This window comes from Lithobates pipiens, unplaced genomic scaffold, assembly GCF_037356315.1.
Source record: "Lithobates pipiens isolate NorthernLeopardFrog02 unplaced genomic scaffold, aLitPip1_a1.2 Scaffold_8, whole genome shotgun sequence".
NCBI classification, from domain to species: domain Eukaryota; kingdom Metazoa; phylum Chordata; class Amphibia; order Anura; family Ranidae; genus Lithobates; species Lithobates pipiens.
The window spans coordinates 473,204,852-473,220,246 of record NW_027507903.1 but is presented as its reverse complement, the minus strand read 5'-3'; the positions used below and the strand labels follow the sequence as shown (position 1 = coordinate 473,220,246).

The 15,395-nt window shown below is 45.2% G+C and overlaps 1 protein-coding gene across 1 annotated transcript in view; it reads left to right on the top strand.

Annotated features, from left to right (window-relative positions):
- GYS2 (glycogen synthase 2) overlaps positions 1-15,395 on the top strand; it is a 94,704-nt gene that overhangs the window by 36,962 nt on the left and 42,347 nt on the right. Inside the window, exons 6-7 of the mRNA XM_077468688.1 lie at positions 9,450-9,567; positions 12,985-13,105. Of these exons, the coding sequence (XP_077324814.1) occupies positions 9,450-9,567; positions 12,985-13,105 (239 nt within the window). The remainder of the gene's footprint in view (positions 1-9,449; positions 9,568-12,984; positions 13,106-15,395) is intronic.

The following is a 15,395-nucleotide window of genomic DNA, read 5'->3' as shown; positions in this document are numbered from 1 at the left end:
TGGGCCTCCTCCTGCGATCAGCACCCCCCCCCCCCCCTATGGGGATTGCCTCCCCTTGCTGTCTAGTACTCCATTCTCCACTTCTCCTCTGATAGACAACTCCTCCCAGTGGCCTGTTACCTCAGCTTATATAGAAGGCCCACCCCCTGCCAATTCTAGTTGGGGATTGGTCAGGGCTCCCACATGAGCTGCCTGCCACTCCAGTTCTAGGCCCTGCCCCTCTTCCAGAAAATTCTCCCTGGAAGCAGGGGAGGTGCTTCAGCACTGAAGTACAGGTGGTCACACCCACTGCTACACTAACCACTCCCTGCCCCAAGATCAAAACAGACAGGCCTAGCCTGAAGCATAGTCCTGCCTAAATTTACTTATACTGAATTTCCCTAGCAAAAAATCCTATTCTAGCACCTACCTATGGTAGAGGGTGCTATATACAATTGTACATAAATGTATTTAAAAAAATGTATCGCATAAAGGCATCATGAGTTCCTTCAGCTTTAATTGTGTTGAGAGAGTGTTGCTGGCAACACATGGTGGGGATAAATACCGTAGAATATTAGAGTGTGAGGTTTTTCAGATTATAGATCCACATCCCTCTTAGCCTTAACCATAGATGGGATAGGGATTTGTATTTGAAATTATATGTATTCATCTTTATAAATATATATTCTTTTAGCTGTTTTTGCTTCATATTTAAGCTTTTTAGTTTGTATACCCATATTCAGGTTCAGTGGTGTGGCACAGCAACACCCCCCCCCCCCCCGTCTGGCCTGCCACTTACCTGCTTGCGTGGTGGGGCTGTGGTGTCCTCTTCTGGAATGCGGGCAGCGTTCATGGCAGGTCCGGTGTCTGCTCCTCCAGCTTCCGTCCGCCGTGTTTCTTCCACCAAAGCACTAGGCATCCGACGCTTTGGTCAATGGGGAAACAGGTCTCACAGACCTGCCTCCTGATTGGCGGGAAAATTTATTTTCTATGGTCACACAACTGGGTGGGCTTGGAGTGCAATGCCTCTGGCTCTAATCAAGTGCTTAAAAAAAAAAACCACCCCGCTGCATTGGAATTCATGATCCGGTGCCACTGATATGTAGATAAGGGGGCCGGACACGTGGATAGGGGAGGCAGCCAGACGGACCATCACTATTCCGATTTTTTTAGACCCGCTCTCTTTATTTTCTATTTGTGAAAAGAATAAGTTAAAAAGCAAATGCAGCTGCTGACATCTAAAAAAGTTCCAACACTAATGCCACGTGTACACGATCGAAATTCTAGTCGGAAAAAGCTCTGATGGTTTTCTCAATGGAATTCCAAAGGAATTCGGCTCAAGCTACGCGGTGACGTACAACACATACAACGGGACTAGAAAAAGGAAGTTCAATAGCCAGTAGCCAATAGCTTCTGTCTCGTAGTTGAATCTGAGCATGCGTGATTTTTGGCGTGTCGGAATTGCATACACGCGATCGGAATTTCCGTCGGGAAAATTGAGAACATGCTATCAATTTTTGGCTGGCGGAAATTCGGACAGCTAAATTCCGATGGAGCATACACACGGTTGCATTTTCTGATGAAAAGCTCTCATCTGTCTTTTTCTGTCCGGAATTCTGATCAGGTGTATGCGGCAAAAGAAATATAGTAATAAGAGGAATCGGTGCTGCGCTTGATGGGTCCTGTAGCTTACACATATATTTGCATGACTAAACCCCTGTTTTTAGCACATACTGTTAGACAGGTAAATTTGGTTGGTCACAGGCTGGTCGGTAAGTTTATCTTGGAAATTGCTTTAGTTTTATTTGACAAGATTTAGACAATGATTGGATTTGGGGTTGAAAGGACAGGTCAGAGTGCAGGATTACACCTAGTACCCTGGCATGAGGGGAGGGACTGATAGTTGTATTATTGATCTTGATGAAGAAGTCAGGGGAGGGGACACGGGCAGGAGGAAATATTATGAGCTCGGTTTTCGAAAGATTGAGTTTGAGGAAGTGGTGTGACATCCATGCTAATATGTCAGCTAATAAGTTAGTAATGCGAGAGGAGCCTAAAGTACTGAGGTCAGGAGTAGAGAAATAGTTTTAGGTGTCATCAGCAGGCCCCCTGGGCCTGACCACAAACATTCTCCAGGGCCCCGCCCACTGGCCGCCCCACTAGGTCTGCCCACTGGTCATCCCAACTTCTACAACTTAAAATATGAGAATGAAAAGTGTCAGGTCTATATATTCAGCAAATAGGCATCCCCATATATTCAGCAAAGAGGCATCTTAATCTAGCAAAAAGGAATCCCAATCCAGCAAAGAGGCATTCCAATCCAACAAAGAGGGATCCCCATATATTCAGCAAAGAGACATCTCCATATAGCAAAGAGACAGTCACAGTGCTGGATGTGGGCACATGCCCCAATCCAGCAACATTGTTAATCAATTTACCAAGAATGCGATATCTGGCAACTTGTTTCCAGTCCACAGTGAGCAGTCAGTAAGGCAGGCTCTCATCATAAGCTCTCATCAGAGGCTGCAGACATACTACAGGAGATGATCAGAGACTGCAGATGCACTAAAGTGAGATGATCAGAGACTGCAGAAATACTACAGGAGATGATCAGAGACTGCAGAAATTCTACAAGATATGATCAGAGACTGCAGAAATACTACAGGACACAGTCAGAGACTGCAGAAATAATACAGGAGATGATCCGAGACTGCAGATGTACTAAAGGGAGATGGTCAGGGACTGCAGAAATTCTACAGGGGATGATCAGAGACTGCAGAAATTCTACAGGAGATGATCAGAGACTGCAGAAATACTACAGGAGATGATCAGTGACTGCAGAAATGCTACAGGAGATGATCAGTGGCTGCAGAAATACTACAGGAGATGATCAGAGACTGAAGACATACTACAGGTGACGATCCAAGACTGCAGAAATACTACAGGAGATGGTCAGAGACTGCAGACATACTACAAGAGATGGTCAGAGACTGCAGATGTACTTCAAGAGGCGGTCAGAGACTGCAGAAGTACTACAGGAGATGGTCAAAGACTGCAGAAGTACTACAGGAGATGGTCAAAGACTGCAGACGTACAACAGGAGATGGTCAGAAACTGCAAAAATACTACAGATACTGTGGATTGTGTGGAAATGAGTGGTCTACCTCCACCCCCCACATCTCTGTGGAGGGGGTGATGTTGCAGTCAGTGTACACAGCTCTAGGACCTGGGGGAGTCTGTTCTACCTCCCTCTAGAATACACCTATGTGATCCCTGTCCCCTCCCTGCAAGTATCACCGGATTCTTCTGCTCACTTCCCTCCCAGGACTCTCACTCACATCAGCAGCAGTTTCCCGGTCCAGACAGCATGCAGACCCCCTCAGACTTCCAGCCAGTCAGCTTAGCAGCAGTTATCCAGTCCAGGCAACAGGTCCCCTCAGACTCCTGGCCCATTCCGCTGTCAGCAGGAAGCCGGGAAAGTACAGCACTAGAGGTAGAAGAGGAAGTTACATCCTCCTCCTCTGAATGCGTGGGCTTCCATGCACCTGATTGGTTTCTAGGACTCTAGATAGGCCTAACAACCAATTGTTTTTACAGGTGGGACTAAATCGAGACAGTTATTCTGGTCATTTTGGTAGTTTTGCCACTGGCATGGACTCAAGAGGCAGCTGCTTTCGGCCCCACAGCAGCTGCCCCTTTTTCTCCACAGTACAGACAGCCCTGATTGGGGCCCAGTCCTTTGGGACGCCTGTTCCCCCTACATGCGTACGGGTTATCCCCCCCGATGGCGGCCCTGGTCATCAGCATAGAGATGGTACTGGAAACCATGTGAGTTTTTAACAAGTGACCATGGGAGGTGGTATGGATGGACAAGAGGATAGGTCTGAGTACAGCACTTAGAGGACCCCTACAGAAAGAGTAAGTGGAGAGGAGGAGACAGAGTTATAGATAACACTAAAGGAGTGCTATATAGGTAGGATAGGTAGGAGGAGAACCAGGAGAGAACAGTTTTAAAGGCCAAGAATGGGGTGCAGTGGACAGGTGGTTAGGTGGGCTTTTTTTTTGAGAAAACTTTAGTGACCTCTTTAGTAGTAGCAAGTTCAAAAGGGGAAAGTGTTGAGGGTGGTTTTGTACAGGGTATGTTAAGTGGAATAGATGTCTGTGCAGTGGAGATGCCCCCACAAATTGCTTGCAAACTTGTTTTTGAGGTGATTGCCAATCTCGTGAGCAGTGAATGAGTTACTGTGTGGAACTGGTAGTGGAGAAAGTAGAGTGTTAAATGTAGAGAAGAGATGACAAGGACTAAATGACAGATTATTAAAGAGAGTGACAAAGTAGGCTTGTTTGGCAGCATGGAGGGAGGAACTGTATTTTCAGAAAGCAGATTTATACAGGGTGAATTCTTGCTGGGAATTGGTTTTACTCCACAATCGCTCCAGTGCATGGCTATGTCTTAAGATTTCTGGTGTCGTCAGTCTGCCAAGTTTGTAATGGTCAAGGCGCGATACTTTGTGTAGTGAGAGGAGCAAGGGAGTCCAGTGTGGATGAGAGTGAACTGTTGTAGACAGATGGCCAGGGCAGGACAGGGTGCGATTTTGTCACAGAGGTGGTCAGTTGCAGATTAGAAAAGAGAAGGATTAGAGATTTCTACAGTTGTTTGCTGCTTGGAGGGATAGGTGGTTGAAGACAAGGATACTGTGAAACTGATGAGGTTGTGATCAGAGAGGGGAAAGGGGGTGTTGGTGAGGGTGCCAGAAGTCCAAAGATGGGAGAAAATAAGGTCAAGGGTATTAAAATTAGAGTGAGTGGAGGACTTTGTCCATTGTGTTAGATCAAAAGATATGGATAAGTTGAAAATTTTAGATGTAGCCAGGCAGGGCCGGCCCAAGACATTGTGCTGCCTGGGACCAAGAATGAAATGCTGCCCCCCCAAAAAGAAAATCATGCCCACCAAAAGGCCCCATATCCATTATTTTATATGACGATTAAAGCTAAAATTTAATGTATCAGGAAGTCAGATTTACAAATAACGGTGGTGGTGGTGGTGGGGGGAGGGGGTTCTGTCCAATGCAGCTGTGGCGGTAAGGGGGGTTCAGACAGAGGAGGCGGTGGTAGGGGGGTTCAGACAGAGGCAGCAGTGATGGTGGTGGTGGGGGGGGGTTCAGTCAGAGGCGGTGGTGGTGATGGGGGGGGGGGGGGTTTAGTCAGAGGCAGATGTGGTGCTTACAGTGTTGGTCGTGCCTCCAGCGATGCATTTTCCAACATAGGGTCTCCTCCCCCTTCACACTGTTGGCTGTCAGCTCGACAGCTGACTTTCTCCTGCAATTTCTGCCTCTTGTCCAGACATGGCATTTGTCTGCAGCAATGCGGGAGGGGGGGATAGCAGCAGAGAGGATAGGCGGGCAGTCCACTTTGTGGGTGTGGCAGTGAGTGCTCTACCCAAGGCTGGACTGGGACAAAAATGTGGCTCTGGACTATTCCAAACACCTGGTGTTGGTGTTTCGATCATTCCGGCACCATAGTTGTTATGGTGTCAAGATGATTGAAGCGCATTATTTCTATTATTACATTGTAATATAAAATGTAATTGTTCAACTCACCATAATGCAGAATCAGTGGTAGCCCTTAGCGTGTTACTTGCCACCGTCTTCTACCACCAGATGCAGCTTGTCACTTGCCATGTCACTTGTCAGCAGCTGCAGCATGTCACTGTCTCCTGCCACCAGATGCAGCATGTCACTTGTCAGCAGATGCAGGGTGTCACTTGCCACGTCACTTGTCAGCAGCTGCAGCTTGTCACTTGCCACGTCACTTGGCAGCAGCTGCAGCTTGTCACTTGCCACGTCACTTGGCAGCAGATGCAGTGTGTCACTTGCCACGTCACTTGTCAGCAGCTGCAGCTTGTCACTTGCCACGTCACTTGTTAGCAGCTGCAGCTTGTCACTTGCCACGTCACTTGGCAGCAGATGCAGTGTGTCACTTGCCACGTCACTTGTCAGCAGATGCAGCTTCTCACTTGCCATGTCACTTGTCAGCGGATGCAGCTTGTCACTTGCCACGTCACTTGTCAGCAGATGCAGCTTGTCACTTGCCATGTCACTTGTCAGCAGGTGCAGTGTGTTACTTGCCATGTCATTTGTCAGCAGATGCAGCTTCTCACTTGCCATGTCACTTGTCAGCGGATGCAGCTTGTCACTTGCCACGTCACTTGTCAGCAGATGCAGCTTGTCGCTTGTCACTTGCCACATCACTTGTCAGCAGATGCAGCTTGTCACTTGCCCAGTCAGTTGTCAGTGGATGCATTGAGTCACTTGCTACGTCACTTGTCAGCAGATGCAGCTTGTCACTTGCCATGTCACTTGTCAGCGGATTCAGCTTGTCACTTGCCACGTCGCCTGCCACTGGGTCGACGGGTGCCCTGTCAGGTAGGATGTACGGGGCCCCATGATTTCTAACAGCGGCCCTGATGCCCACTGTAGTGGCTGTCATGTCTGGACCAAGAAGGGACTCTGGACAGGGGAGGAGAGAGATATACACTGCACCTGCTCCACTGCTTATTTCAAGGGGACTGATCAGGCTTGTGTACTCCTACTTCCTGGTAGCAGTGGAACGCACAATAGGGTGGACGTGATGGCATCAAAATGATGCAAGACATGGGAGGCAACGTGCCATAATTTCTGGCTGATGACATCACATCCGCTCTATCGTGCGTTCCAGTCACCAGGAAGTGGGAGTACACAAGCCCGATCGGTCCCCGGGAAATAAGCACTGGTGCTGACGAAACGGGCTGGCTAGCGGGCGGGAGTTTGCCGCCCCCCCTGAATGTGAATGTGCCGCCCGGGACCCATGGTCCCACCGGGTCCCATGATAATGCCGGCCCTGTAGCCAGGCTGTTAACATCAATAGGGATTTTAAAACCACTAAGAATGATAGTGTGTATTTTAGGGAAGAGAAAGTAGGTTAACAGCCAGAGAAGTCATCAAGGAAGCGTGACACTGGTCCTGATATAGGTCTGCTGATATAGATCACCAAGATCATTGCAATCCTTAGAGAAATGAGAGAAAACCGATGAATATAGTGACTCTTAAAAGAAGAGAAGGATAGAGAGGGTGGGGTAGGAAGGACTTTAAAGGTGCTCAGTGGGGATAGAAGAAAATCAACTCCACCTCTTTTCTGACCACTGGGTCTGGGTGAGTGAGTCCAGTGGAGGCCTCCATAGGAGAGGGCTGTGGGAGAGGCAGATGCTTAAAGCTAGGTTTCTATAATTGCAAGTAGGTTAAGGGAGTGGGAGCCAAAAAGGTCATGGACAGAGTTGAGCTTGTTACAAACAGAGGGGATATTCCAGAGGGCATGTGAGAAGTAGGGGGGGGGGAGCAGTTGGATCAATGGTTAAACTGAGTGTATTGCAGCTATTGCTGGAGGAAGGAGGGTCCCATGTAAGGGGGGGTGGGGTCAGGATTAGGGGAGATATCCCCAGAGATTAGGAGAAGAAAGATGGTGAGGAAGGTAAAATGGGACTGGGATGTTTGTAAGTGCATATACTTCCATGTTCTGGTGTTTGGGGCAGCATGTGGGTTACATATTTGCAAGAGGTGAACATTAGTAGGGAGAGGGTAGAAGTGAGGGTGATATGTAAAGTGCAAGCTTTGGGGTGGAGAAGAATGGTAAAGAAATAAGAAATTGAGAACAGAGGATACTAATATGAGAAAGAAGAATAGAGGGGGGCATATTAAAGGGTAGAGGGAGTAGGAATCAGATTTGTAAGAGATGCTTTCCAGATGTTGGTTTGCTTGCAGTCAGTCCACTGTGGAGCAGAGTTCTTTGTTGTATCTTCTTGCTGCTTTAGTTAAACTAAATTATAAAAACTGCTGAACACTTCTGAAGAAAAAACACTCACCCAGGAAAAATGCCCGGACAGTGACTTCCCCTATAAGCTGATCTAAATTTACAGGGAGTTGTGGCAGGGAAGGATTCAGCAATTGACCAATTAGGAACTGATACGGAACACATGAATTGAGGGGAATGGTCAAAACCAGACCAGCCAGAGACACAGGCCAAAGTCATAAAAGATAATTGATTCTTTGATCATAAAGGGCAAAAAGGAGATGAGAATTAATCAATCACCACAATAGACAAGTTCAATTGATTCTTAGGCCGCGTACACACGGGCGGACTGTCTGTCCAACTAAGTCCGTCAGACAATCCGACAGACAGTCCGTCCTACTTTTGAATGAACGGACTTGACCACACACGATGAACAGACAGTCCGCTGAAAGCTTGCGCGATGACGTGTACAGCACGTACGACGGGACTAGAAATACGACGTCCAATACACTGCAATGCAACCTTCGGCCGTGTAAATCCTTTCTGAGCATGCGCCATACTTACTCCGTCCAACTTGCCTACTCACGAGCGGACTGTCCGCTGAAACCAAAGTTGGACGGACAATATTACGGAAATTCCGAAAGACTTAGTCCGCCAGACTGTCCGCTGAAAAAGTCCGCTGAAGCCCACACACGAGCGGACTGTCCGCTGAAACACGTTTCAGCGGACCAAGTCCGTCAGACAGTCCGCCCGTGTGTACGCGGCCTTAGATTATTTACCCTAAAGATTGCAGTGTGTCGGTACATAGCAAAGAGACAGTTAACATGAATTCTGAGACAGCTGCTGGACACTCCACCAGAAAAAACACTCACATAGTACCATGTGCATACATAGTGCTGTGTTCATACACAGTACCATGTTCATACCTAGTGCCATGTTCATAAGTAGTGCTGTGTTCATACATAGTACCGTGTTCATACATAACACCATGTTCATACATAGTGCCGTGTTCATACATAGTGCCGTGTTCATACATAGTGCCGTGTTCATACATAGTGCCGTGTTCATACATAGTATCATGTTCATACATAGTGCCATAGTGCCGTGTTCATACATAGTGCCATAGTGTTGTGTTCATACATAGCACCATGTTCATACGTAGTGCCATAGTGCCGTGTTCATACATAGTGCCGTGTTCATACATAGTGCCATGTTCGTACACAGTATCATGTTCATACATACTGTAGTACCATGTTCATGTCCTAAGACTCCCTGGCCAATCGGGTCTCAGGAACTGCTTCTTGATTGGCTGGGAGGGGAATCAGAAACAAATAGCGAATACTAATTCGCTATTGTCACACAAGTGGGTGGGCTCCGGGCGCAGTGCTCTGCACCCCGAGCCCACCCTTTTTTTAAGCCAATTAGAGCCTCAGCCTTTAATTATGTGCTTAAAAAATATTGCAATCCATGTGTCCAGGTGCCCCACATGTAGATAAGGTGCCCGCATGGATGGGGGGTGGCACCCGTGCACCCCCTACGGCTAGGCCGCCACTGAGTACCATGTTCATACATAGTGCTGTGTCATTACATATTGTCGTGTTCATACATAGTGCCATGTTGTTACAGTAACACATTTCCTCTTACAGATGTCATTACTCCAAATGGATTAAACATAAAGAAGTTCTCCGCCATGCATGAATTCCAGAACCTGCACGCCATGTACAAGTTTCGCATCCAGGAATTCATCCGCGGCCACTTCTATGGGTATTTATCACAAGGTTAAAGTGTCACTACACAGAAGCAAGCAGCTTGAATCTTCTGCTGCTCTTCTTGTCTCTGTCTGCATGCTACAGCTATTACATGGGGGCCTCATAGTCACTGCTGCATCTTTCAGTTTTTCTGCACTGCACAGAATGCAGCATGGTGAGTGAGACTTCATCATCTGACTGCCAATAGGACATAGCTGTGAATGTTGGCACTGGAGTCTGAGTGGATACTGCACATATTTCTGTGACTGTCATTTTACAGCAACAAGAAGCTATAGAGATGTGGGTCATGCGACTTTCATAATGTGAAACACTTTTAAATCTTTCTCACTTTCAATTTTGTGAATTTATATCCTGAGTAAATACAATCTAATACATGATGTAGTGACTGGAAGTCTGAACTACTCTTTCTATAAAATAATACTGTCTAAGGTTAGTTTTTAACATTCCTCCTGCTAGTTTGAGGTAATATCCCCATATTTAAAGTTTTCCATAATGTTCCCCCTTCACCTTTCCTCAATATAGTTGAACGACCCCCTGTTCCGTTCGCACCAGAACTTTCGAACATCGCGAAAGTTCGGAATAACAAACCTCATTGAAGTCTATAGGACCCAAAAGTGAGAAATCAAAAGTGCAGATATTAAAGGCTTATATGCAAGTAATTGGGCATACAATGGTTATGGGGGTCCGAGTAGTGCCCTGGGGGACATGTATCAATGAAAACAAGTTTGTAAAATGTTTTATTTTAAATGAGCAGTGATTTATTGATGCTTAAAGTAAAAGCATAAAAATTAAAAATTCCTTTTAATATCATGCCTGGGTGGTCCCCTTAGTCTACCCGTAAAGTGGCACATCTGTACTGTGTATAGAAGCTGCTGTAGCAATAATTGCATTTATAAAGCCAAAAAAATGACATTTTCCCTGCAAGCTTTCTTTATTTTGTAAGCAACGGCTTCCGGAGCTAGTCTGTATGATGAGGCCACAATGTAGTGCACTGGGAACAAGATTACAGATTTTGGGGATAAATTCTGGTGTCTCTTCCACAGACTTTGGATAGAAGTAACAGGTGCGAAAAAATTGTTCTTTGGATGTCGCTCAAACCGTAACCCTATAGAGGTGCTCTTGGTGAAAGCAAGAATTGGCCTTGCTGTCAAAATTTGCGATGATATGCACTTGTCAAACAGGTGCGGAAAAATTGGTCTTTCTTTGGGTGTTAATTGTGCCCATGGAACCTACACCAAAAAATTATTCTAGATGAAATCAACACCTCCAACACTAGGCAGCCTAGAAGTCCTCAAGAGATTCCACATCCCAACACACTTAATCAGTGACATCGCCATCATGGGCTTCATAGCTGCTGGTAATCCAAGACTGTGTCACTGATGCATGCCTTGTGGCCTCCTCAAACGGTGACAGTACAGTGCATGTATCCTTTATGAGCAGCCATTGGTGTGGGGAAAAAAAGCCAAACTGGCTTGAGCCTGTCCTTGTGCCATACTCACACAGGTACTGATGGCCCTCTGCATAACGAAATTAGGCCATGCCTGAGGACTAACCACGTCCACCTTTACCTAGGGACACATATGCTTCTGGCCCCCTCACAGTGCCACGGGAATATCTGCCTCTCCTTGTTGTCCTCCCAGACATGATGGGGGGGGGGGGGGGTGCATATTAACAAAATTCAATACAGATGTGGAACTGTGTATGTGTATGTACTTTAATCAATGGAAAGTGATGTTTGGTCCACTTTAACTTGAGTACTCACTATGCAGACACACTCCACTGATATTATACTGCAGTAAAACTGCACTGACGCACTGCAATATACTGCGTCAAACGTGCAGTAATGCACAGAAATATACTGCGTTAAACGGAAGATAACACGCTCTAATATACGGCGCTAAACTTGCAGTAACGCACTAAACTATACTGCATTTAACAGAAGGTAACAAACTGAAATATACAATGTTAAACTTGCAGTAATGCACTGAACTATACTGCGTTAAATGGAAGGTAACGCACTGAAATATACTGTATTAACCTTGCAGTAATGCACTGAACTGTACTGCGTTAAACGGAAGGTAACGCGCTGCAATATACAGCATTAAACTTGCAGTAATGCACTGAACTATACTGCGTTAAATGGAAAATAGCGCACTGAATGTTATAATGCTATACTGCGTTAAGCGTGTAACAACGCACAGAAATGCACTGTGTTAAACGGCATGTAACGCACTGAAATATACTGGGTTAAGCATGCACTAACACACAGAAATGTACTGAGTTAAATGGCACCTAATGCACTGAAATATATGGTGTTAAACTTTCAATAACGCACTGAACTATACTGTGTTAAACGGAAGATAACACACTGAAAGATACAGCGTTAAACGGTCACTACACTGACTGAACTATCCCTACATTCACACTAATGTAAAGATGAATGGTCGCACTACACTCACACTTAACTATCCCTACATTCACACTAAACTGATATTCACACTGACAATAGAATCAGAATAGCACACTATAGCACACTAACTGTCTAATAGCACTGAACAGAGCCCTGTTCTCTCTCACTCCATGCCGATTTCACACTGAAAATGGCCACTATTGAAAGAATACTTTTATGGTGTGGGGCGGCACTAACAGCAATGAGACTTGATTGGAAAGAGTCATCATGACAGCGTCCAATCATGGCTCTGACAGTGATATGTGCCCTGACTGGGCAAAGCTTTCATTGCTTCAGCCAATCAGGGCTTTCAATGCACTGTGCGGTGGCTCAGTGCATTGTGGTAGTTCAGCAGGCCGAACAAAAGGTTGAATGCCCCTATAATTTGGTTGTTCGACAAATGTGCGAACAGCCAATGTTCGTCCTGAACCATTCGCCCATCCCTATTTAACACTGTACATTACGTTTCTTACACCACTTTTTTCACCTGCTGGTGATCAGTCTAGTGATACACCCAACAATTTTACTTGCTATCCCCACTGCCTGGCTAAACTATTTGCTCATTTTGCAATCATCTGGAATAGGCACTTCCAAAACTTTTCCCTCTGTAGCTCTGGGCGACACTGTGCCCCCAATATTTTACTATGTCAGAGGATGCCAAATCATGTTCTTGGGTCACAAACACCACCAAATATAGCAACCTGGAGATGTCTGTAACATGAAACATGAACCCTACATCATAGTGATTTGAGACAAAGAAATTGAGTTGTTATAAATTTCAGGTCTTGTGAAGCATAATGTACAAAGTTTTGTACTTTTTATCAATGTGATGAGTCTAATAAAGATATAGTTGTATCTCTTACCCATAGAATGCATCTAATAAAGATATGGTTACATCTGTTGTTATCCATAGGATGAATCGAATAAAGATGCAATTGTATTTATTTTACTTCCTCTGTTCAGACATCTAGATTTCAATCTGGAGAAGACTCTCTTCTTCTTCATTGCCGGCCGATATGAATTTACCAACAAAGGGGCAGACATTTTCTTGGAGGCTCTTTCCAGGCTCAACTTTCTTCTACGGGTAAGTCTGATCCTCTGTCATGGCTCCACCTCGTACTATACCAGGCAGGGCTGCTGTTAGAAATTACAGGGCCCCGTACAGCCTATCTGACAGCTCCCCTCCTTTATTTTTATTTTTATTTTTTGTTTTTTTAACAGCCTTGGTGAACAGCCTTTGGTGAAAGAGAAAGGGACTGAGGACAGAGATTTCCCAGTCTCTTTCTCTGCAGCTTCAGCTGCACTGGACAGTAAATAAAAGCACTCTGAGGCTCTCTGTTCATTCACAAACTGAAGCATAGTAAACCCAATTTACTATGGACAGTGAGTGATCGGTGCCAATCGCTCACTGTGTTCATTCAGGAAAGGAAGGGGCTGGAAAATATGATATACAGTAAAACCTTGAATTGAAAGCATAATTTGTTCCGGAAACATTCATGTAATCCAAAGCACTTGTACAGTTGTGCTCAAAAGTTTGCATACTCTGGCAGAAATTGTGACATTTTAGCATTAATATTGGAAATATGACTGATCATGCCAAAAAACTGTTTTTTAGTTAAGGATAGCAATCACGCGAAGCCATTTATTATCACATTATTTTTTGTATACTTTTTAAGTCATAATGATAACAGAAATCACCAAAATGGGCCTGATAAAAAGTTTACATACCCTGGAATATTTTGCCTTGGTACAGACACAGAAGGTTGCACACACAAGTTAAAATTGCAATTAAAGGTTAATTTCCCACATTTGTGGCTTTTTAAATCACAATTAGTGTCTGTTTATTAATAGTCAATGAGTTTGTCAGCTCTCACATGGATGCACTAAGCAGGTTAGACACTGAGCCATGAGGAGGTAGAAAAGAACAGTCAAAAGACCTGCGTAATAAGGTAATTAAACTTTACAAAGATAGAAAAGGATAAAAAAAGATATCAAAAGCTTTGAATATGCCAGTCAGTACTGTTTACTCACTTAATAAGAAGTGGGAAATTTGGGGATCTTTTGATACCAAGCCAAGGTTAGGTAGATCAAGAAAGATTTCAGCAACTGCCACAGGAACTGTTCAGGATACAAAGAAAAGGCCACAGGTAACCTCAGGAGAAATACAGGCTGCTCTGGAAAAAGATGGTGTGGTTGTTTTTAAGGAGCACAATACGATGATACTTGAACAAAAAAAAAGAGCTGCATGGTCAAGTTGCCAGAAAGAAGCATTTTCTGTACAAATTCCACAAAAAAGCCTGGTTACAATATGCCCAAGAACACCTTGACATGCCTCGTTGGCTTTTTTGTGGCATTGGCGCAGTAAAGGCTTCCTTCTGGCAGCTCAACCATGCAGCTCTTTTTTGTTCAAGTATCATTGAATTGTGCCCCTTAAAAACAACCATGTTGTGTTTTTGGAGAGCAGCCTGTATTTACCTGTGGGTTTTTCTTTATATCCTGAGCAATTCTTCCACCAGTTGTGGCTGCAATCTTTTTTGGTCTACCTGACCTTGGCTTGCTATCAAAAAAGCCCCTAATTTTCCACTTCTTAATAAGTGATTAAGTTTCATCACCTTGTTACGCAGGTCTTTTGACTGTTCTTTTCTACCTCCTCATGGCTCAGTGTCTAGCCTGCTTAGTGCATCCATTTGAGAAATAACAAACTCATTGACTATTTATACACAGACACTAATTGTGATTTAAAAAGCCACAAATGTGGGGAATTAATCTTTAAAGTTGTGGTAAACCCTTACAAACCACTTTGACCTACAGGTAAGCCTAGAGGGGATTAGAAGCAAAATCCAGCAGGAGCTACAGAGTACAAGGTCCCTTTCACACTGGGGTGGGAGCGTCGTCGGCAAAACTGCATTATTTTTAGCGCCGCTTTACCGGCAGTATTCAGCCGCTAACGGGGTGGTTTTATCCCCCTGCTAGCGGCTGAGAAAGGGTTAAAACCACCGCAAAGTGCTGCTGCAGCGCTTTTCCGGCGGTATAGCCGTGCTGCACCATTGATTTCAATGGGCAGGAACGGTGAAGGAGCGGTGTATACACCGCTCCTTCACCGCTCCAAAGATGCTGCTAGCAGGACTTTTTTACCTTCCTGCTAGTGCACCGCTCCAGTGTGCAAGCCCTCTGGGCTTTCACACTGGAGACACAGCAGCGGCTGTGTCAGGGCGCTTTGCAGGAGTTATTTTTAGCGCTGTAATGCCTGCAAAGCACCCCAGTGTGAAAGGGGTCTAAAAGAGAAGAGAGGAGCCTCTAAGTGTAGCAATATGGTTACATTTAATTAAGGTACAACATTTAGCAACTCACATGGTTGATGATTAAAAGAGGCA